This window comes from Pyrgilauda ruficollis, unplaced genomic scaffold (assembly GCF_017590135.1).
Source record: "Pyrgilauda ruficollis isolate IOZ18807 unplaced genomic scaffold, ASM1759013v1 scaffold4, whole genome shotgun sequence".
NCBI classification, from domain to species: Eukaryota; Metazoa; Chordata; class Aves; order Passeriformes; family Passeridae; genus Pyrgilauda; species Pyrgilauda ruficollis.
This window is the reverse complement of record NW_024525489.1, coordinates 28394-52548: the sequence shown is the minus strand read 5'-3', so window position 1 is coordinate 52548 and position 24155 is coordinate 28394. Positions and strand designations below refer to the sequence as shown.

Genomic DNA, 24155 nt, shown 5'->3' with positions numbered 1-24155 from the left:
GGTCCTGATGGAGAGTTTTTAATCCAGAGTTTTTATTTTGGGCATGGCCTCTGAATCCTGCAACAACTCCACCAAACTCTCCCAACAGAACCCCAGCCACATGGTCTGCTTTCCCTTTTACCTGGGGAGAGGGGGCAGGGGAGGGGACCACAGGGACCACCAACCAGGTATAAGGGGAGAGCGTCTCAGGTGAGAAGGACACCTGGGTGGGCCAGTGGCCCCCCAGGGGGTGGAGAGCATCCTTTGAACCTGCCAATCACTTGATGCTCCCCTTGGAATTTCAGGGTTGATAGACAATGCCCAGCAGGGGTCAAGGGTGGGGAAAGGAGAGGTGATTGACACCCCACCTGGGGAAGGAAATTTCAGGGAGAAACCAAGGGAACTGAGGTAAGCCATGACATCACACCATAACAGGTTTGGTCATCATCTAAGAAAAGGACCTCTAGTGCAGCTGGTTCAAGTATTGGGTTCCTTGCTCCATGGTCTTCCAGAGGCCTTGCTGCAGCTGAAGATCTGGGTTAAAGTATCTTTCTTTCATACTTGTTAAGAGCTGTGTCCAGAGGCCGAGAGGTTTACGCCTCCTTGCAATCCCCTGGTCAGTACATCACATGACAGAGCTCCAAAATGCCTCACTTCAATACCATCCAAAATTGTATAATAGCCTGCAGTGTCCCAGGTTTGGACCAACCCACATAATATAGACTCATCAGGCCATTGGCTGAGATATTTTCTCAGATTGTGAATGCTTTCTAAGGATAGAGACTTGGTGATTATTTCTGGTTCCAATTCCTCTACTGGTTGTGAGGGTCCTGACTTCCCACCATCATCCACTGGGTGAGTGGATTTAGTTTTGTGTTTCCTTCTCTGGACAGGGGTAATTGCTGTTGGCTTAGGCTCACCATCTGGCTTAGCTGCAGCCAGAGTGCCTGGGGTGTCTGCTGATTCATCCTCTTGCCCCTCTGGCTGTATTTGCTGTCCTACAGTGTCTAGCAGTGTATGATAAGCATTAGCCAGAGCCCAGCACATTGCAATGAGCTTCTTCTCTCTAGAGCTGTCATTACAATTTTTTTTTCAGATATTTCCCCACCTCAGCTGGATTCTGAATTTGTTCAGGGTGAAAGTTTCAAACTATGGGACACAGAATTCCTTCAGGGTTTGGCCTATGTCCTCCCACATCCCACACCACTCAAGATTTTCCACCACTGGGGCAGATGTCTGGACAACCTCTCTGGAAATTTCAACCCTGGTTCTAAATGTGCTGTATGTCTTATGGAGGAGAGCTAGCAGAATTTTGAAAAAGAAAATATGGTATCTTTAACATCCAGAGGGAATGGAATATTCTCAAAAGGTGACATGCCAGATCTGAAGAGGAAGAAGGAGGTAAAAGGCTGGGAAAAATCATCCCCTACTTTTCCTCCAACAGACTGAGTGTAATTGTTAATAAATCCCAAAAAAAAGACTGTCAAAGCCAGCACAGGAAAACAGCAGAGAATACCATGCCAAATAACTCTCATTACCTCTGATGTCTTTCCATAAATTATTAGCACAGAACATATCAACACATATACACATATCAATTCTGATTCGCATCCCTGTTATGTAGGAGATATATACCAGGGCCAGGGTTGCCAGTATATATGGATAAGCACTCATGCCTAGGTGCCATGAAGCCATTATTGAACAGGCAGCATGGTAACCATTGACTGTTGTAGCCAGTACAAAGTCTTTCAGACAAGAGTGTTATTTTTTTTTTCCACTTTCTCTTGCACCCTTAAGTTGGGCAACAAATTTTGTCTCATTATGAGACAATTTAGAAGAGAACCATCTGTGTTACCTCCTTTAGACTTCAGACTTCAAGAATCCCTTTCCACCAGTAAGGAATGAATACTAATAAATGAAAGTGAAAAAAAACCCAAAAAAACAACAAAACCCCAACATTTTTGTTGACAAACCAAATGCCAACAGGCAGGAACAAATAAAAGTAAATAACTTGTACATATCAAAGTGTTAGATCTCACCACCCCACCAGAACAAAAGGAGACCCAAAATGCTGGAGAATAGCCGTTCCTGATACATGATAAAAGATGGCATCAACTTCTCCCCCTTTGGAAGGCAGGAGCCTCATGGAGCAGACAAAGGCCCAGCAGCAGACAAAGGCCTCATGGCTCATATGACGCCAGCCTCCTCCCCATGGCAAAGAACAGCAGAACGGTCATGGCAGGTGAAATAGCTGGGCTGAAGTCATTTTGTGTGTTCTTTCCACAGCTTGGCACAGTTCACAGTGGTTTGGTGCTGTTAGAAATACGGGTAGTAATTCATGGGAATAAATGGTGTTTCAAATAATATAAATGAAATAACCCGGGGAAGGGAAGAGGGGAAGGGGGTTTCCCCTCTCATTCCATTCAGGTTAAGAAATCCAGCCTGGAGACACACTGCGAAACCGCGGCAGAGGGATATTTGCATGAGAAGGAGATTGTAGCTGCCAAGACGGGAAGTGGCCAACGACCCTACGCCCAAAGGATGGCACCAGATGAGATGCCTATCGGGGGACCATTGACATCCGAACCCTGAATGCCCGGTCCGGGAAATCAGGGAGATGCCTATCTGGAGGGCCATTGGCACCTTGGACATGAATGCCGGGATTACGGGAACACAGGAAGACGACGATTCCGCTCTCGGCCGAGGTTTTTGTGCAGCTTGGGACAGAGAAAAGAAACCAACTTGAATATGAGAGACTTGGAAAGAGACAGAGGACTACTAGCCACGGGCAAATTAAACCCTATAAGAACTGTGTCTTCGAAGCAGTGTGGGTGGACGGGGAGAATCTGGTCTTAGCGAAGCCAGGTTCCACGTTCACCCGCATCACTGCCCGGGGGTGATACGCTGTCCGTTTTTGGTGGTGGCTATCGGACTGTTACTACGGTCACGAAATAAATTTTATCTTTCATATTTTTATTAAAATTGGCTCACTCTCAATTTTCATTTATAACAGTGCCACTTCTCTTTCCCCCAGCTAGCTGATGACAGGAGGGGGGGCACGGCAGATTCCCCCTGGAGCTCCGTTTGAATCCCAGCTGTCAGCTGTTTCAGCGCATTATAAAACACAGGGAAGCACACGGGTCCCAGAGTAACTTTATTTGATGGTAAACTTCCCCTTTTCCTCTCCCAGGACCCTGAACAATGGGGGAAAGGGCACTTATATTTGGGGTACATTCCAGGGGAGGGCACAATCTTTAATAAATCAGGAGAATTGGGAGTAAAAAACCAGGTGGGAATTACAAATGTATGAACCAATAAAATTCCAAGGGAAGAAAAACAGTTTCAGTAAACTGCTAAAGTTTGGAGAAATAGAAACTAGAAACTAACAATGAAAAAGATGACATAAGTTCTGGGAAAAGGCAGGGACAAAAAGAAAACAGCATAAAGAAAACTTCCAAATTACAAATCAAACCATAAACCTACGAATAAAACAAAAAGCACAATACAACAGTTTGGGTTGGAGCAGGGAAGCTCTGCTCCTGCCAGTGTGATGTCCCAGTCTCAGACAAGCAGCTGCTCAGTTTGCCTCAAGGCAGCCTAAAAATCACTACTGCAGCTTCTCAGAGACAAGGAAAGGAAAAACTTTTGCCTAGGCAAAAACCAAGCCAGCCATGATAAAATCACGCCACACAGAGCCCTGAAAACCTGGGAGGGGAGCTTTTAAAAAACACCCACACAGAACAAAAGCACTCCATTCCCCCTGCCTCACACACTCAAGGTCCCAGGGTTGAAGCCTCTTAAAGATACAGTAACAATTTCTGGAAAGAGAATAGAGGATATCTGAATATACTGTCATAATAAATCACTTCAAGGCACTGAGGCACTGAGGCAGGCACAGCATAGGTTGCTCAGAGCAGTGTGGAATCCTACTTTTCCCACAGTCAGGGTCAGTAGAGAAGACAGACACCGACTTCAGGAATAAGTGTAATTTACTGTAATCCAAAACTGCAAAGAATTGCAAAAGGATAAGCTAAGCAATACATCTAATAATTGCTCTAAAAGACTGCCTACAGTGGTGAAGAAAGACTCATCACAAGTTACCCTAATACTTTACCATCATCGAGGTCTGCCCATTCAACTGGGGGAAGCCACTGTCACAACACTGGGGAATCACTATTTGCAAGCAGGAAATTCTGCAGGTGCCTTCCCCGACAGGCAACGAGGTTTCTCACTGCACTGGGAGAGGGCCCTCTTTTTATACTGTTCAATAAACAACTTTCCATAACTTCTAGAGCAGGAACATCTGGTTTTGTTCTCCTATTGGGATGCACGCAAGGCCTTGGAGGGTTTCAGGACGAACCAAGGGACTTGTCTGTGATACTACACACCAAAAGAAGGCCAGATGTGGCCTTCTCCAGCTTCTAAATAGAGAAAGGAAAATCCATGTTTTGTCAGTGAGCAGATATAGGTAACATTTAGTTAGAAGGTCAATCTAGAGATCAACTTTTGGTCAAGAGCTGTTGTTCCTGCCTCGGTCAGGGCCTGTTGATCAGGACTTAGTACTTCAATGCCCCATCCCTCAAAGTGTTCAAGGACAGCTTCTGAGCCAGGCTCTGAACAGCCTTCTCCAATGCAAGCTGTCCCTCCATGCCCAAGGCAAGGGCTCAGAGTGAGATGATTTCCAAAGTCCCTTCCAACCCAAACCATTCAATGGCTCTTCAATTCCATGTTGCCCCTCCCCCAGTGGGCCCTGTGCCACCAAACTTTTATACTGTTTGCCAGGGAGGGGGGGAAATGGTAGAGGATCCTGGAATGCCATGGGGTAGACTTGTTGAAGGCAGTTTTCATCTTTCTTTTCCAGGTGAAGGCAAGATGACTGGATGAATCTCAAACTGGCAAATACTTTGTTCAGTGTCAAGACACACATCTTGAGCATTAATAGTATTGCTTTCACAAATGAATCCTAGTTGTTCCCTAGCAGCACAAGATTCTAAATTTACTGTTTGCCACTTTTCATTCATATTTCATGCCCACACCCTATGTTCTGAGGGGTAGAGCACCATTTTTTCATTATTTAATCCTAGTGTAATGATGGGGTGGATAATGTAATTTGCATATTACATATGTAATTTACATATTACATATTACATATAGTAAGCACAAAGGCAGTGGCCACATTAGAAGCAGGATCATAGGTAAAATTTACCATCATCCACAAGGACTGAAACTTTCTTTCAAAATCAATCACATTATCCCAGACAATCTTTTGAATTTCAGCTGGAAAATCACCTTCACCCCCTTCCCATATGATCAAAGCTGCTGTTGCCTGCATCCATAACTGTGCTTGTATACAACTGAAAGCTAAAGACACGTTATCTTCAACTCTACTAAGTGCTTCCACTATTAACTTCTGGTCTTAGTCCCTGGCCTTCTCCCACTTTGGCAGTACTTTTGAAATCTGATGTTGTATTGTGTATTGTTATGTTGTATGCTGATTTGGTTTGTTCCTTGTACCCCTTTAAGTTGTAATGGTTCTGCCCTGGTTCTCTCTCCTTGATCGCCCTGTCTGTCACCTCTCTCCTCCCTGTTACCCATAGTAACCGTTGTATCCATTCCCTCAGTCCCTCCCTGGTTCCCTGTCTGTCACTCGGTGCCCCAGCCCTTCTGTCTAGAATCTTCCATCCTGGGCATCGAGTGATTGGCTCAGGGGCCAGGACTCCACCCCTGCTCTACCCTCATTGGTTTTTCCTATGTGCCTGTTATCCTACCACCACACCCACCTTTTTTCTGATTTGCTGGAGACCACCTTTCCTCTATGTATCCGCCCTACTTTAAAAACCCAGGTCGGAGCCCAGTTGGCTTTGTCTCCAGCTGGTAGCTCCCCTGGACATTAAACTGGGATTGTACTACCTCTGGAGTCCGTCTCTTCTTTGCCTCCTGTGGGTTAGCAGCCCTATATCTCTCTCTCTCAGCTGCGGATCCTCGTCCCTCAAGGCGAAAGCCTTAGGCGCTCCCCTGACCGAGCCCCGGATCGGGAGAGTGCCCCCGTGCTGCCGGCGGTGCTGGCCGCAGCTAGCCGGGACACACCTTAAGGTCAGCCGCCGCCGCTGCAATCTGCCACTGGCTACTTCCTAATGCCAACAGAGGTGACTGCAGGGGCTGTTTTAATTTTCCTAGGCCACCTGCTGCAGTGGCCAGCTTGTTGATCAGTGAAATAAATAGGGCAGGAGATCTTTTTTCCTTTTTTAATGCCTTTATTAAAAAAATCAGCTCAGGTGAGTGAAATAAATGGGCAGAAGATCTTTCTCCTTTTTAATGCCTTTATTAAAGAGAATCAGCTCAGGAGAAATCAACGGGTCGTGCCCATGCTGCCACTGCTCCCAGGAGTGACACAGAGGAGGAGGAGGAAGAATGCATACCAGTGTCCGCTGGTATGCAGGCAGAGCTGGGGCTTCCCCCCTCATGAGAGCAATAGGAGATTCCGCCTTTTCAGTCTGACATTCAAGGGCCTCTTTCTAGCTGACATCCTTTTAGGTTAGAGTGAGAGGTAAAAAGGATCTTAGCAGACATAGGATTAAATAAATTCCTCACCTTTAGACATCATCTTAATTCCATGATGGCACGTTGTTTAGGGGTTTTTCTTGCAAGATGTGGTGAGGGGCTTCCTCATTTGCATACCAGCTCTGATGTCACACACACACCCCCCCCCCCCCCCCCCCCCTCTCCCACCGACACCCTACTCATAACAATCAGTATTTTTGAATTAATTACATTTAAATCCTCTCCCTAATATCCCAGTTAGATTCCTTTTTATTCTGCTTCTGAGGTGTACTTGTCTCTGTAACCACATTGTGCAGCCCTCAAAGGATGTTCTTAGGAAAGAGGAGCAGTCTGACTGGATTTCTGAGATGTTAATTTGCATTAGCAATTCAACACATTTGAGAGACCACTCTGGATTGAACAACAGTTGTTGTTGACCCATATTCCTCACTGCGTATGGGCCTATTTCATATACTTTAGTTTCAAGTTTGGTTTGGGTCTGAACTGCTTGAGTACTGGTGTGAGTTGTGTGAGGTCTTCCCATTGTAAAAGGTATAGCTTCTATTTTAAATTTAAATGAGAGCCCGATAATGTCATGAACCCAAAGACAAGTTACTTCTACAGGCTGTATTAATGTGAAATTACACCAACAGTCTGATTTACTTGGGCTATTACAAACCTCCCAGTGTCTGTATACATGAGAGGCTGAAACACTTATTTGATTTGGTCTCTCATGAGTGGTCCCATTGACCACCTGGCATCCTACCCTGATTTCTTCTCCTCTGATCCCTTGAAGTGTCCACAGTTCCCATTCCTGCCACTCCTGTTTCGCATATACCTGATTCCCATGGATTACTACAGTGGATAGGTTTAAATCTTTTATCTCAGAAGGTTCTCCCATGGATCCAGTACACTGATTAAAAGCCTGGGACCAAGGCTATTCAGCATCATTTTGGATAGAGGTACTCTCTAATCCCAAAACTCCAATTACAATTATACACAAAACAATTTTGTAAATGAAATTACAAACTACCCCTGGCCGCAATATACTCATTTTGCCTGAGTAAGTTTTAGGCTCAGTTCATCGTCACTTTCCAAGGGGCTTCTGGGTCCTTCTTCACTCAAGAGTGGTGGATCCAGGCATTCTGCTCCTTGATCTTGATTGCAGTGAAGGTGATGAGAAACACTTGGAACGGTCCTCCCCACTGTGGTTCCAAAGTATTTTCTGTAAGAAACTTAACATATACCTAATCTGCAGGCTATATTTTATGTACTGGTCCATCTAGCTCCCTGCTCCAAGTTCCAGCTACGTGTTTTTCAATTTCTCTGAGCTGTTTGCTTAAAGCCACCACATAGTTGGCTAATGTTACCTCCCCAGTGTGGATGGACATTCCCTTTTGTATTCCATATGGTCTTCCATAAAGCATTTCAAAGGGACTCAGCCTTTCTTTAGTTCTAGGTTTAGTTTGAATTCACAACAGTACCAGTGGAAAAGCTTGGGGTCAGGGTAGATTAACTTCCTGCCCCAGTCTTACAATCTGCTGCTTAATCAAATGATTCATTTTCTCCACCTGGCTGCTCGACTGGGGGCAGTATGGAATGTGAAGTTCCCAGTCTATGCCCAGATGGCTACTAATCTCTTGCACTATTCTGGAAATGAAATGTGATCCTCTATTTGAGGATATTGTGGCTGGAACTCGGAAGTGTGGTATTATTTCTTGTAATAATACGCTGGTCACCTCTCGAGCCTTGACAGTTCTGGTGGGGAACGCTTCTGGCCACCCTGAAAATGTATCTGTCAAAACTAATAAATACCGATACCCACCCTTTCCTTGGGAGTTCTGAAAAGTCAATTTGCCACTGCTGTCCAGGCCCATGGCTCCTCCCAGTCTGACCAAGTTTTGGTCTGGAGGTATTCTTGGGGTTAGTCTGGAGGGAAAGATCGCACTGTTGGATCACTTGAGTAATAGTGGCATATAAATTCCTGGCAACAATTCTTTCAGTCAGAGAGGTGTACAGGGCTTCTATTCCTCAGTGTATTTTCTGGTGCTCCTCCCTTACTAGTGACCACAACAAATGGGAAGGGATTACCAGCTTCCCTTCAATGGTAGCCCACCCCTCTTGGTTTTATGTCTCTTTTTGATCTTTGATTAGTTTTCTGTCTTTCTTATTATATTCTGGCTTACCTTCAAGAAAAATTTGTCCATCTGGAATTGGAGCTACTTCAATAATTACCTCACCTTTCGCTGCTTCCTTTGCCTCTCTATCCACCAGTTCATTTCCTTCCTCTAATTCTGAGCTCACTCTATGGTGTTCCTTAATATGCATAATTGCTACCTTTTCAGGCAGCTGAACTGCTTCTAGCAGCCAGATTATGTCTTGCGCATGTTTGATGTTCTTTCCTTGTGAGGTTAGCAGTCCCCTCTCTCTCCAGATGGCTCCATGTGCATGCACAACTCCGAATGCATACCCCGAGTCTGTATAGATGTTTATTCTCTTTCCTTTTGTCATTTCCAAGGCACAGGTCACTGCAATTATCTCTGCCTTCTGTGCAGGTAAGGGTCCAGATTCTGTTACCTCTCTGCAAGTAGTCACTGCATATCCAGTATGGTCCAGATTCTATTACCTCTCTGCAAGTAGTCACTGCATATCCAGTATGACACTTTCCACTGGCAACATAGCTACTCCTGTCAGTGAACCAAGTCTCTGCATCGCCCACAGGAGTGTCCTTTAAGTCTGGGTGGCTGGAGTAAGTAGCTTCAATGGTCTCCAGGCAAGCATGGTGTACTGTTTCTTCTTGATTTCCACTGAGAAAAGGAGCTGGGTTGACAATATTAGCTACCACTATCTCTACATCATCTTGTTCTAACATGATGGCCTGGTATTTCAGGAACCTCTGTGGTGAAAGCCAGTGGCCACCCTTTACTTCCAGTACTGTGGACACTGTGTGGGACACTAGCACAGTCTTTTCTGTCCCAGGGTAAACTTGTGTGCTTCTTGAATATTCAGCACAACTGCTGCTACATCTCTGAGGCAAGCTGCCCATACTTTGGCTGTCACATCTAGTTGCTTGGAAAAGTAAGCAACTGCTCTCTGATATGGACCCAAGTCCTGAGCCAATATTCGCAGGGCAGTTCCCTGTTTGTCATGGGATAAAAGAAAGAATGGTTTACTTACATGTGGAAGTCCCAAAGCTGGAGCTGACATAAGGGCACTCCAGCTGGTGAAAGGCCTGTGTGGCTTCCTTTGTCCACTGGAGATCTTGATTTCCATTGGCAATAACAGCACAGAGGGGTCTGACGAGCAGTCCATAGTTATAAACGCACCATCCTGCCATGCCTAAGGAGGTTCAGAGTTCCTTAATTGTCTGGGGTTTTGGGGTTTGGCATATTGCTTCCTTGCGAGCCTGCCCTAAAGTCTGTTGCCCAGCACTAGCCTCGTATCCCAGGTAGATTACCTTCTGTTTCACTACCTGTGCCTTTTTCTTTGATACTCTATATCCTTGGAGCCCTAGGAAATTCAAAAGGCTTATCACCGAGGCCACACATGCTTCCCTCATCTGAGTAGCTACTAGAAGATCATCCACATACTGCAATAGCCTTCCTTCTTCCTCTGGAGCTTCCCAGCACTCTAGATCTTTTGCAAATTGTTCCCCAAACAGGGCCAATTTTTGAAGCCTTGAGGGCCTTGAGGCAACAGTCCATGTGAGCTGGGTTTTGCGCCTGCTTTTTGGGCTTTCCCATTCAAATGCAAAATTTTTCTGGCTGGCTTTGTGGATAGGGAGGCAAAAGAAGACATCTTTCAGATCTAAAATGGTAAACCAGGTTAGTTCAGGTGTCAAATATGTCAGCAAGCGGTATGGGTTTGCCACCACCAGGTGCAAATCAGGCTTTTACTGCCTGACCCTAGCTGGTTGTTTTCCTTAACTTGAACAGGAGGTGCATTCTCTGCCCTCCTTGGTATGTTAGAGGCACTATTTTCTTGTTAATTTCATCCTTATTTTCAATTTCAGTTTCACTAATTGTTAAAATTAAGCTTAGTATGTCTACATAATGTTGATTCTTTACCTCCAAAATAATCTCACCATCTTTAAATGTGATCTTTGCTTCCAGCTGTTCCAACAAATCCCTACCCAACAGGGCCTTTGGAGAGTTGGGCATATACAAAAACGTATGAATATTTTGACGGTTTGCAAAGTACACCTTTTCAGATTGGCCAGTTGTCCCCTTACCATAACATAATCATTTGTTATAGGCATTAAGGCTTTATTTAACACTGAGTATGTTGCCCCCATGTCCACTAAAATTTCCATTTTCTTAGTCCCCATTCTTTCTACTCCATCCAAACTCTTTGCCTTAATTCAAAGTCTTGGGGTATAAAAATAGGCTGAGCACACTCAGCTTTAATTATTTCTGCTGGGTTTCTTAAATGACTTAAAACTCTCTTTTCTAATAATTCAAACACCCTAATACTTCATTGCTTCTTGCAACCGGTTGCTACTAAAAGCCTTATAGCTCTCTGAGTAGCCTTTTTTTTCCTTAGAATAACACAAATGACAAAGTGTCTATCTTGGTCTCCTCCACCTAAACTCTGCTTTACAAAATCTCAGTCTTTTCTAGTTCTCTTCCCGTACAATCCAATCTTCAATTAAAGCATTGTTTCCACTGACCCTCACTTTGCCTCACTTTGCTGCCTTACAAAAGGCTGTGCCTGTTACAGCAAAAACTCTGATATACCCCCAAACACATCCCCCCCCCCCACCCCCCGCCCCCCCAATCTCTAATTTATGAGAGTCAGGGCTTAAGTTGCCATGGAAGGGGAATTCCTGGAATTCCTTCAATTTGTTTTACCACAGTTAAACATAAATCACCATACTGTAGCTTTTCTGCATAAAATGCTACACTTGTTGCAAACAAAATCCTAAAATCTCCACAAACACAACTCTACAATCCCAGGAATCAAATTACCACAATGCAGGGGAAGAACCACACAAACTCACTGGGAAAGGGGGTATCTCTCAAAGTGCCCACTTTTCTCAACACAACACAGCATACAACACTTCAGCATCTACCCACATCAGCTTCTTCTGGTCTTCACACAAGAAGACACCTTTGGACACCATCAAAATAACAACACACAGTAAAATTATTACCTGGATCCAGGAATCTATTGGATTCACAAACTCGCAGGGATCAAGTCCAAGCCACTGGGGCAGAGAAACCCCCTGAGTTCATCTAGCCACAGTTAAAATGTGATTAGTCTACACAAATCACCACCTTTAAACACAATAAATGTCCTCACCCACATTTCTCCACTTGTTCCACTTCTCCACAGGGCGCTCCCTGCCCTCACAGTCTGCCCCAGCTAGCACCCCGGGCCTCACCCAGCCACCTAGCCGCTTCAGACGCGGGTGGAACTCCTCCCCCACACTCTGTGGGTACACTCGCTCGCTTTCTCATACACCACGCATTCACACAATTACAAACACATTAACCACAATGTCCAGACACCACAACCATACAAAGTTCAGGTTCACTCAACTCACCCCCAGAGTCGCTAGCGGTAGCGGTCGTTCTGTTGAACAATGAACCTGTTCCCAGTGCCCCCAGTCACTCTATCAACTAGGGGACTTCTGCCACGAACTGTGCTCTCAGCTGATGGCTGCTTGCAAGCACAGGGACGGGGCTGTGCACTCAGATGTCTCTGAGCAGCCTATCAGCAGCCCTATATCTCTCTCTCTCCCGGGGCCCTCTGATATACATACCGTTTATCCACACACCAGCAGGTCGTTGTCTGTCCCCACAAGAGGCAAGCTCAGACAGAGCGGAGCTCCTCCAGGGAAAATCCCGGGGTGCACCTAGGAGGTCCGCCCCCACTCTGCCCCTGCAAGGACAGAGATGGTCTCCTGGCTGGCTCACCAAAATGATTTGCAGAAAAAAACTAACTCCACAACTTGTAAAAGTTGTAAAGCCGATGTGATATTTTTGGGGTCCCCTGCTGAAGGCAAGGAAATTATGAAATCTGAGTCCATGTTCTTAGAAGGCTAATTTATTATTTTATAATATTATATTATATTAAAGAATGCTATACTAAACTATACTAAAGTATACTAAAGAATAGAGCAAGGATACAGACAGAAAGCTAGAAAGATAATAATAATAACTCCTGACTCCTCCAGAGTCTCAACACAGTTTGGCTGTGATTGGCCAATAAGTAAAAACAATACACATGTTGGATAAACAATCTCCAAACCACATTCCAAAGCACAATACACATGTTGGATAAACAATCTCCAAACCACATTCCAAAGCAGCAAAACACAGGAGAAGCAAATGAGAGAATTATTGTTTTCATTTTTCTCTGCGGCTTCTCAGCTTCCCAGGAGAGAAATCCTGGGCAAGGGGTTTTTCCAGAAAATATGACAGTGACAAGCCAGTATGTTTATTACAGTGCTGGACGCATGTGGGGATCGTTCCCCCTAAAGGACATGCATACACCTGAGAATTCTGAACCTTTTATTTTATCCCCCTTACTTTTATATATGCTTAGAGTTTCACAATAGGTTAATGCATATTCATTTTACTGGTTTTGCGTTACACTTGCACCACGCCTCCGAATCTCTCAGTCCACAAAAGCGCGGCTCCCACCATCGGCAGTCCACAATGACGGACGCGCAGCTCTGGGCTCCAACGCCCTGACCCCTGGCAGTGCCAAGCCCAAAGGCAGTTCCACGCCTCCAAACTCCCCCAGTCCATATGCGCAGCCTTTGCCAGTGGCAGCCCCGGGCTCCTGTGCGTCTGATGGCCGTGGTTACCCTCAGTTGGGTTAGAACTGCTGAAAGTTACTGTGCCACACGCCCCTAGCCTGCTACCGCCCATGCAGGCCTGTGCAGTCTCTGGCTTGGAAACCCCACACTTCGGTGGAAGTCGCTGCTGGCAGCCCTCCCGCTGCCCACAGCCTCCTGCCACCTCTAGGCCCCATCACCTATGTGGTGTCTCACAGCTCCACAGGGGAACCACGGCAGACCCTGCGCCCCAGCCTGTGGACAGCTGCATCTCAGCCGGTCTCTGACCGCCAACAGCACCGCGTGCAATCTTGGCACTGTGCCTCTGTTGGTCGTCCCCCATCCTCACTGGGTCGGTGCATATCGGAAACTTGCTGTGCTCAGCGCGGCTGCAAACACCACTCTACGCAAACTTGGCCTTTGGCATCGTCTGCACCTGCGGGTTGGGAGAACTACTGTGGTGGCTCTGTGAAACTCCACTCGCCCTCTCCCGCATCCCCCGCCCCGGGAACCCCACACACTCGGCTCATCCCAAGCGGCAGCCCCACTGGTGCCAGCCACCACTAAGTCACTGTGGGCAAGCACACGCGTCGGCTGATAAACTCTGGAATTATTGCACTGCTAGCACACCAGGAGCTTCTTGCACTCAGTGCACAACTGATCCACGTGGAGTAGCCACACAGTTCTCCCCCGCCGCTGCCCTCCGTTTGGGAAAGTTACCTTGACTATCCATCCAACATGGGCGTCATTTTCTGCTGAATGGTGATTTTCGCTATAATTTTAACATCGTGGCTCTCACCTTGGTGATCTCCAAGTGCTCTTACAAATCTTCTGATCTCAAGTGCCTCACAGGTCCGGGGGTCCCTGCTTTTGGCTTTTACGCATCCCACCTGCCACATTTCTGCCCAACTTCCACACACATCCTGCCAGTGTCAGGGTCCTCTTCTCCTACACATCCTGCCCTGTTTCCAACCGTTCACTATCCTGAAGCTTCAACAGACCAGGACAGATCCGTATATTACTAATGTGAAGCTCAACGTTCATATACTGGAATTATGGAACTATATTCTGGCCAAAATAATTATGAGGATCTTTTACCCTAAGCACACTCCCAGAACTACTTCACTCACAATTCGGGCATTCACACAAATTATACTCACAATCTTCTAGATCCTTCTCTTTCTCCTTTTTCATTATATAGTCCTTTGTAGTCCCCAGGTTTACCTGCAATCAGCGATGGTCCCAAGAGAAGTTGTTTTATCTGCTAAAATCAGCAGGGGCACCATTTGTCCAAAACCTCCTTGGCCATGGGAGAAGAGGTCTTATATGTTGGACAAGTCCCCACTGTGAGAGAAAACTTCTCACTTAAAAAATTTTAAGAGGTTTATTAAAACTTAACAAAAATACAACAACAGGACTAAATAAGGAAAAAGTTGCAGCGCTGGAAACTGCCTTCATGGCTGCCTCCCACGTGGTCGGTTCCTCTTCAAGATGCATGCTCATTCTTTCATACTTTTGGGGGTTACATCAGCCAGCCCTGGCCCCTCCCAAAGTCTGTCAGTCAGCTCTTCTTTGCCATTTATTGGTGGAGACTGTTTTCTTGTAACTTGATTGGAGATCAGGTGTTGTCATGCTGCACCCCCTAAGCAACAAGCTTTTCTGTTCCAAACTGCCCCAGGTAAGGGCTACATATACATGCCTTCTTTCTCCTTGTCTAAGACAACCCAGGCTGTCTGATGGTCACAATGCAGAGGAGGGGGGTGGAAAAGGGAACTATGGGGAGAACAGAGGACATCTAAACTACAATAACATAACTATACATCAATAAAGCTTCTCTTAATATTCACACAATATTCATTCCTTAATTGCGAGATCCAATTATCTCATTATCAATAACACCAAGAGGGGACTTCCACCCCTTTCTGTGTGTGCTCTAGCACCCATTGTGTGGTACAAGGGACACAAGGCTCTCCCTGTGCCTGTCTCCAAAAGTTTCAAGCAGAGACTCGAGCCTCTCCACCTCAGAACTTATGGGGGTCTCCACAACTCCTCTGTGGCCACCTTAGGCTGATCATGCTGTGCATGCCTTCTTCACCCACTACCCATGATTTTACCGGATCTGCACCAAATGTCACAACAACAGAGAGGCTCAAATCCACCTTTTTATTTTACACAGACTGTGCACACGGAATTATAACACTCCTCCTCTGTCTCCTTCCTTCCCTGAAAATCCCAGCAGCTGGATATTTGGAGGAGGGAGGCTCCAGAGGTACTCTGTGGATGCCAGCCTGGTCAGGGACAGAGAAACAGCAATAGCTTCTCACAGTGGCTTGTAAGAATTTTAGGGAGTTGTAGGAATGTGATAACTTGTTAGTATAAACAATCTGCAGGGGATGTTTTTCCACTTTGTTTTCCTGTTCTTCTCAAGGACGGTGTGTGAGAAAGATGTTTTTTATTAACTAGCCAATCAAGTAGAATGTATTGTATCAGTTTATATAAACCAGAGAATCCTTTGTAATAAACTTTCCTTTTCTCCTCTTGCAATTGGGTCTCTCATCTATTCTTGTGTCATTCTTGGCTCAAGGGTGACACTCCTCTACATTCCTATCTAGGGTACCATAGTGCTAAAGAAACTCCCCTGTGTGACCATTCTAGAGACAAGGGTTGCTCCAGCGAGCTGCCAGGTGCCCTGTTTCATTCCCCACCCATGCCACTCTCACCCAGTCAGAGCATGTTTCTGTACCCATTCCACCCTGAGGTTCCATCAGCAGAGTTGCAGATGTCTCATTCCATAAAGAGCCACCAGCTCCTTCTGCAGCTCTCAGTGTTGTCCTGGTTTAAAAGACAGGTGTCTGCCAAGGAAGGCGGGAACCTCCTTTGGAATGGATAATGTGAACCCCCTTCCCTCCAAATTATTATGACTTTGAAATTACCAGGTTTTCAGGCAAAGATATGAGAACAGGAATAACAGTTCTTTACTAGAATGTAGAGGAGTATCTCTAAAAGACAAACAAAGAACAACAACGGCAGTACAACAACAGAACAGAAAGAGAAACCCAGTCCCTTCCCCTTTGCTGCAGTTCCCGTCATGGCCAGCAGGGTGCTGGTGGCTCCTGGCCAGGCAGGGTGGGTGCGATGATTCCCCCACGGCTGCAGGGTCACTGCAGGGTCGCTGCAGGGCGCTGTGTCGTAAGCTTGGCCGCCTCGCTCCACACCGTAATGGCAGAAGAGGTAGAGAAGGGGCTTCCTTTGGAAACTCACAGGAAGCAGCCGGTCTCAGTGCCACTTGGAAAGCTGAATGGACTGCGGCAGGAACCTTGTAGCAACAGACTAGAACAGCAGAGGCAGGCCCATCCTGGAGTGACCAACAAAGTGTAGCAAAGATTCCAGAGCCGTGCTAGAAGCCACGGAATGTTTGAGCAGGCACGGAGTGTCAGGTTAATGTGTAATAAAAAAGCCTAAATCATTGTCATAAAACAGCACAGCTGGGCAGTGGTTGCCAGGCTACTGCAAGCAGCAGCCACAAGTAGCTGGGAGATACACCCTCTGGGAAGGGGGAAGGAGTCAGGATCACCTTCCCAGTGAGGTTGCGCGTTAGAAAGGTCCCAGTTCAACAGCCGCTCTTGTGAGCAGAAGCTCACCCACAAAAAAGAGAAAAGAAGTTCACAACAGAATTCCACTGTGGTAGCAAATTCACCCACAGCAGCAGCAAACCGGGCCATTCTCCTCTTGCCCTGAGAAAGAGCCTAGCCCCTCAACCCCAGCCAAAATCTCACAGTATCTCAACACTTCCCAAGAGAACCTCACTGCTCAGAGACAGTAGCAAACTGCACCCTTCCCACTCCTCCTTGGTTATATCTTTTGTCTCTCTTAAGTATCTGTTGTTCTCATCTCTTAGGCAGCAAACAGAAGAAAATTCCCTGAGAGAAAAGAAAAGGAGATGAAAAAAAAATCCCAAACTCCAATAAGTGTCCATTGCCCTGGCCTGCTCCTTGTGCCCTCTGTCATGTGAAGAGTGTGCAACCTCTGGTCCCAGGTTCCTGTCAGCCAGAGCTCAGTCTGCAGCTGGCACTGCAGCTGCACACCCAGCTCCCTGCCCCAAATGGATTCCTCAGCTGCTGCCTGCCCCGGGGACTGCAGAGCCTCATCCTGCAAGAAGAGGGGCCTAAAGAAAGCAGCAGAGAACCTTCTTACAAGTGCAGGTCCTGATAGGACAAGGGGCAATTGCTTTACAGTGACAGAGGGCAGCTTCAGCTGAAATCATAGGAAGGAATTCTTGACAGTGAAGAATTTGAGGAATTCTTGCTGATACACTGACATAGGTTACCCAGAGCAGCTGTGGATGCCTGTTTTTCACGTCGGCAGGGTCAGCACAGAACAGACACCAACTTCAGGAATAAATGTAATTTACTATAATTCAAACTTGCAAAGAATTGCAAAAGGATATGTAAGCTGGACATCAAATCATTAGCAAAGAATTGCAAAAGGATATACCATGCAATGCATCAAATCATTACTATAACAACTGCCTACTGTGATGAAGAAACACGCATCACAAGTTACCCTAATCCTTGACCATCATCCAGACCTGTCTATCAACGGGGGGGGAGCCACTGTCACAGTGAAGGACACGGGAACCACTGACAGCAACTGGGAAATCTTGCATCTGCCTTCCCCTACAGGCAGTGAGGTTACTGACTGTGTGTGTGCGCTCCTTGTTTTTATTCCATTGAATAAACAAGATACCAAAAGTTCTACTGCCCTAACATGTGGTTTCAGTCTCCTATGGGGATTCCCCCAAGGCCTTGGAGGGCTTCAGGAGGAACCAAGGGAGTTGTTTGTGATCCTACACCCCCCAAACAAGGCAAGATAGGGCCTTGTCCAGTCCCTAAGTATGGAAAGGTAAATCCATGTTTTGCCAGTGGGTGAACGTAGACAACTTTTGGTTGGAAGATTCATCCAGAGGCCAGCTCTTGGTCAAGGCCTGTTGTTTTAGCCTTAGTCAGGGCCTGTTGATCAGGACTTAGTACTTCAATGCCCCATCCCTCAAAGTGTTCAAGGACAGCTTCTGAGCCAGACTGTGCACATTGTGGACAACTGGGTCTACTGCAAGCTATCCCTCCCTGCCCATGGTAGCTGGTTGGAGCTATGTGATCTTCAAGGTCCCTTCCAGCCCAAACCATTCTATGGCTCCTTGATTCGATGCAGCACCTCCCCCAGTGGGCCCCCTGTCACAGACCACAGTGCCCCAAACATGGAATCCACCCCTCCGTGACATCAGCCCTGAGGCCAAGGGCACCATGGGCAGCACGGCTGCTGTGAGCACTGTGGCTGTAGTACTGCATGGAGCCCTCAGTGCTTGCAGCTGACACGTGCCTCTGGCAGCCATGAATTGCTTTGGCCTCCTCATCCTGCTGACCATGGCCAGGCTGGCACAGAGCATCCAGTACACCTGTGGGTAAGTGGCCCCGGACCCTGAGAGGGAGCCACGGCAACACTTGTGGCCCTCCCTGGAGGGGACCTGCCTGTCCCCCATGGCTGAACTACAACACCCCATCCACAACGGGGTATGAGCATAGAAGCTCACTGTGATTCCCCTGCACAGATTGGCTGGGAGGAGCTGGCCTAATAAGAAGGGAGAGGAACAATGGAACTGTCCAGAAAATAAAAAACTTTAATAGCGAAAATAACAAACATCACACAGGTACAGAGGCTAGGTTCCAAAGACTTCATGGGCAGGGCAAATGGAGCCAGGTATAGGGGCACAATGTCCAGTCAGAAAGGTGAACTGAGGATATGACCTGATAAGAAAAAGGTCTTGACCAAAGGTGAAGGAAAACTGGAAACTTGACCAAATATAGGAAGGTTCTATAAGCATACTAATTCCCAAGACCCCATGGTTCCCACTGTGGCCTGGTCAGATGTCCCTTCTCAGCATACTGTCTGCCACAATCTGAGTTCAAAACATTCTATAAAAGCATCTGAGGTAAAAACATCAGCAGGACAAGATCCCAGAACGGGGAAGCTTCAGTTCGTTGCCAGCAGTCAGGTGCTGGCACGGACAGACGCACACCCCGTGGGCTTCCCTGGCCTGCTGTGCATGCAAGCCCTTGTGGGGAGGGCAGAGGGCTGAGCTTCAGCCTGAGCCACAGCAGGCCATGAAGCAGCACAGAAATTACTTTCTGCTTGCAGAGGAACTTGTGGGCTCCGAGCTCTGCAATCTGTCTATCATCCCACAACTAATTCCTACGGCAATGTGGCTTATGACTCCGGCATGACACGTGTCGTGGGTGGCACAGGTGCCCTGCCAGGGGCCTGGCCCTGGATCGTCAGCATCCAGCACCCCTGGGTACGAGGCCTGAAGCATCTGTGTGGAGGGTCCCTCATCAGCAAACAGTGGGTCCTCACAGCAGCCCACTGCTTCGACAAGTTTGAGTAAGGAGGAGCAGGGAATGGGGACATCCCCACAATCCCAGCAGGTGCCCTGTCAGCAGCACCACCTGCTACTCCCATCCCCTTTCCTCTCAGGCAGCCAGGCTGGCACACTGCTCAGGAGAAGCCTGGGCTTGTGCCAAGGCTTCCTAGCAGCCTCCAGCTTGACATTCCCTCAGCCTAAGGTGTGCAAAGGCACTCATACCTGCCAGAGCACTGCTCCCTCACTGCCACGCCAGGAGATTGCTGAGCTGCTGTGGCACATGTCTCTGCTCCCTCTCAGCTCTCTCTCCATGCCTTCTAGGGAAATCAGCATGGTGTATGTGGTGACTGGGGTCACTCAGTTGAGTCAACCAGGCCCTGGGACACAAGTGCGCCATGTCAAGCAGGTGCTGATTCACCAATACTACAACCCTGATGACATGAGCTACGATATTGCCCTGGTGGAATTGGACCATCCAGTCCAGTGCAATCGCTACATCCAGCTGGCCTGTGTACCTGACGCCACACTGAGAGTGTCAGAGCTGCAGAACTGCTGGGTGGCTGGCTGGGGTTCCACTGCTCCAAGAGGTGAGTCCCCAAGAGTGACTCCTGGGCCAGTGCAGCCCTGGAGTGCTTGGGCTTCTCCACAGAAGAGGCCGAAGTTGGAGTCAGGCTGCAGGACATATACCTCTGCAGAGATGGGCCTGGCTTGCTCCCCAAAGACTGGCAGCAGATCCAGTGCCTCTGCAGAGGCAAAGCCAAGCCATGGATCCCCTACAAGACACCCATGGGTGGAGAACTGGGATGTTGCTGCTGGGAGGTCATTTGTTTCTCTTGCTCACAGCTCAAAAATCAAGTGATCACTTGCAAGAGGCCAAGGTCCAGCTCATTGATGTCCAGCTCTGCAACAGCAGCCGCTGGTACGCAGGGAAAATCCACACCCACAACTTGTGTGCTGGTTACCCACAGGGTAACATCGACACCTGCCAGGTAGGAGCGTGCCATGAGCCACTCAGCCCCCAGCAGCACTGGCAGCCAGGGCAGCACCGCCCCAACATAGCCCAGGGCCTGCTTTGCCCGGCCACTCAGTCGCCCTCCCAGCCCCAGCTCCCCCCCGACTGCTCTGGGGTCTTCCCACAGACTCCCCATCCACACCTGCCTGCCCAGGACTCCCCTTGTGCCCAAAGCCCAGAAAGCCCAGCTAGTGCTCTTGGCAGCACAGAGGTCCAGGTGCCAAACATCCATCCTCTGCACATCCAGGAGTCCTGAGCAGAAACGACAGAGAGAGCCTTACCCTATAGGACCCCATGCCATTCACATGACTTCTGGAGGCTCCAGCCCCTGAGCAGAGCTTTCCTCTGCCCAGAATACAGCTCTGTTAGGGGCTGTGAGAGAGAAGGAGACAGCCCCAGTGCTGGCAGGTGCCACCAACACCATCTTAATCCTCTGTGCTCTGCTGCAGGGTGACAGCGGTGGTCCTCTCATGTGCCAAGAGAAAAACAGTGACTACTGGTGGGTCATTGGAATAACCAGCTGGGGAAAAGGCTGTGCCAGAGCAAGGCGTCCTGGAATCTACCTCTCCATTCAGTACTTCTATGACTGGATCCTACTCTACATGAACCTGAGCCCAGATGGAAGTTCCTCTCCATCATCTCGGGCATGTAGTCATTTTTTGATCACTTCACACCCCTGGAGTCATTATATTCCCATCCCACAATCCTCTCAGAAGCCATGGGTAAGACCAACCCTCTCTCCAAAACCAACTCCAGTACGAACATTGGGCAAAGTTAACTGCTGCCCATTTCCCTTCAAGATTATGATGGAATTCTTTACTCAAGTGAAGGAATTCCTCCAGCAGACCTTTGGTCAAAACACATCTTGAGCAACAGGACAGCCATGGTCTAGGGCACCACAACAGTTTCCTGCTGGGGCAATGCCTGCTGATCCAAAGGCAGCCTCAGGGTCAAAACCCTGCTCTGTCCTGACCACAGTCCTCTCCTTTGTGCTCACACACAATGGAGTTGACTTCCCTGAATGAAGTAAAGTTGTCTATGGTCACAGGGAACCATTGTTTTGGTCCAATTCCAACTCCTGGGCAAAGCAAGGACTTCCATGGTTGGCACCTGCAGAATGAGCCTGAAGTCAGACCTGCCAGGCACAAAGGGACAGAGTGGCTCCAAAGAGCTGGTGAGAAAGGAGAGTGCTCTGAGCCAAAACTCATTTGCCCTTAATTTTCCACAGCACAATGGCATGGACAGTGGCCTGTGGCTTAGAGCATTAGCATCCTCCTCTTCTCTCTACAGCATTCTGTTGCTGTATGTCACTGGCCACCCTGGCGTGAGGGTGCCAGAAGTGCCCTCCTTAGATCAAGCCCAAAACAGCAATAGAACTCACTGGCAGCAAGGGCATGGAGCCTGCCGGAGGACATTTCTCTGGCTGATGGCACCAGCACAGACTGTGCTGCACCTGCATTTCACTTCTCTTCTGCAGGAAGAATGATGTAGCTTGGGCACTTCACTGCTCAGCCACTGTGGCTGTGACTGGATTGGCTCCTGACCCAAGAACACACATGCTTCCTGAAGGAGCCCTGTTCCACAGAATTTGTGTTTTGGGAAGAATCTTGTGGGGAAAAAGTCTGCAGAGAGCAGGGTACTAGTGAAATTCCCCAGGGGCTGCACAGCCTCATCCTGCAAGAAGAGGGGCCTAAAAGAAAGCTGCAGAGAGCCTTCTTACAAGGGCAGGTTCTGATAGAACAAGGGGAAATGGCTTTACAGTGACAGAGGGTAGCTTCAGCTGGGATCATAGGAAGGAAATCTTGATTGTGAAGGTACTGAGGCACTGGCATGAGTTGCCCAGAGCACCTGTGGATTCTCCATCCCTCAAAGAGTTCAATGACAGGTTTTGAGCCAGGCTCTGAGTAACTGGGTCTAGTGCAAGTTATTCCTGCCCACAGGAACTGGATGATCCTTAAGATCCCTTCTAATCCGAACCATGATTCTAAGATCTGTGGAGTACATTGAGTAAAACTCTGCCTTCTTCAGCCGCACTTATGGTCTCCAGCTGTCATTCATTAATGTTACTCAGCATGAACAAGTGTGACTATACTGTCATATGCAGAATTCCACATTTGGTCTTGGATAATAAATAAAAATTAAACCACCAATTTAGCAACAGTTACAACAGACACATCTACACCATAATGTCAAATTGTTACAATCACCTTATCAGATATCTGCATTAGTGCCTTCTGAGTAATGTGGCTGATACTCATGAGGGGAGAGAGAGAGAAAGATCAAGTACTATATACAAAGTATAAATATATATCTAAAATATAAAAATAGCTGTCACAAAGTGTTCTCTTTTGGGGTATCTGTGACAGACTTAGCTGATAATGCATTGAATTCTTTGTTGCGAGCTCCTACATGAGGACCAGGCAGAATGGGGACAGGACTGGGAGCATGAGGATTCCTTACTACTGGCACAGACAGTTTATGAGATTCAGTAAAGGTTGTATTTGGAGAACAGAGGATGCACCTCATAGTTATCTTTTCCTATATATTGCACTTCTTGCATATAGAAAAAGAATTCTAAACCTTTATTTTGGAGAAAAAACAACAAACTGGAGAAATTCTTCCCATTTTGTACCTAGACTGGGTGTTCTGACTCACAGCAAAGGCAAGAGAGGGGTAAAGATGGGATGGGACAGACAAAATGTCTCATCTGATCATTCTGAGCTGAATTAAGTCTGGATTTAAGCAACCTTTTCTCCTCTCTACATACTTAGGACCACTGCAGGCATGTCCAGCTGAAATTAATCTACAACAGCCTGTAAGGCTTAACAAAATTCTGGCTGCGCCTTGTTCTAAATTCATTCTTTGCAGCTTGAGGTAATGTGAAAGGCATGAAGACTAGTGTCTCAATCTGACTATTCTTGAGATTTTCACAAAGCCCTCTGGAGTGTTTACTATAGTGGCCTTCAGTTACAAGAATATTTTAACCCAATCTCTAGATAACATGAATCCTAAAGTCACCTTGCAGGTTTATGTTTTTGAAGTAATAAGATTTTTAAGATAACCTGGATCTATTAAAATCTAAAATTAATATTTGTTATTAATGCTGTTCCCTCAGAGCTCTGTCATTTGCATTTCTTTATTTTCACCCAAGTGAATAAATTAGCTGTAGCAACTAGCTATCTGATAAAATTAAAACGGCCTTTACAGTCATCTATATTGGCTTTGGGAAATAGTGGCAAGTCTAGAGGGTGCTGCAAAACAGAGAGAAATTGAAAATCAAGACCATGGCTTACTAGCAGATGCATTAAAGGGGGTGCAGGATAACATATCTTTAGCCCTTAGCTGTATACAAACACAATTATGGGTACAGTCAACAGCTGCTTTAATCAAAAGAGAAGGAGGTGAAGGGGTGTTCCCAATTGAAG

The 24155-nt window shown here is 47.1% G+C and overlaps 1 protein-coding gene across 1 annotated transcript; it reads left to right on the top strand.

The window, feature by feature from the left end:
- Positions 1 to 19580: 19580 nt before the first annotated feature.
- LOC121358543 (acrosin-like) lies at positions 19581 to 21599 on the top strand. The gene is made up of 4 exons (XM_041476795.1): positions 19581 to 19738; positions 20040 to 20305; positions 20562 to 20707; positions 21180 to 21599. The coding sequence occupies exons 2-4, from the start codon at positions 20050 to 20052 to the stop codon at positions 21597 to 21599; spliced, it is 822 nt and encodes a 273-aa protein (XP_041332729.1). The 5' UTR covers positions 19581 to 19738; positions 20040 to 20049.
- Positions 21600 to 24155: the final 2556 nt, after the last annotated feature.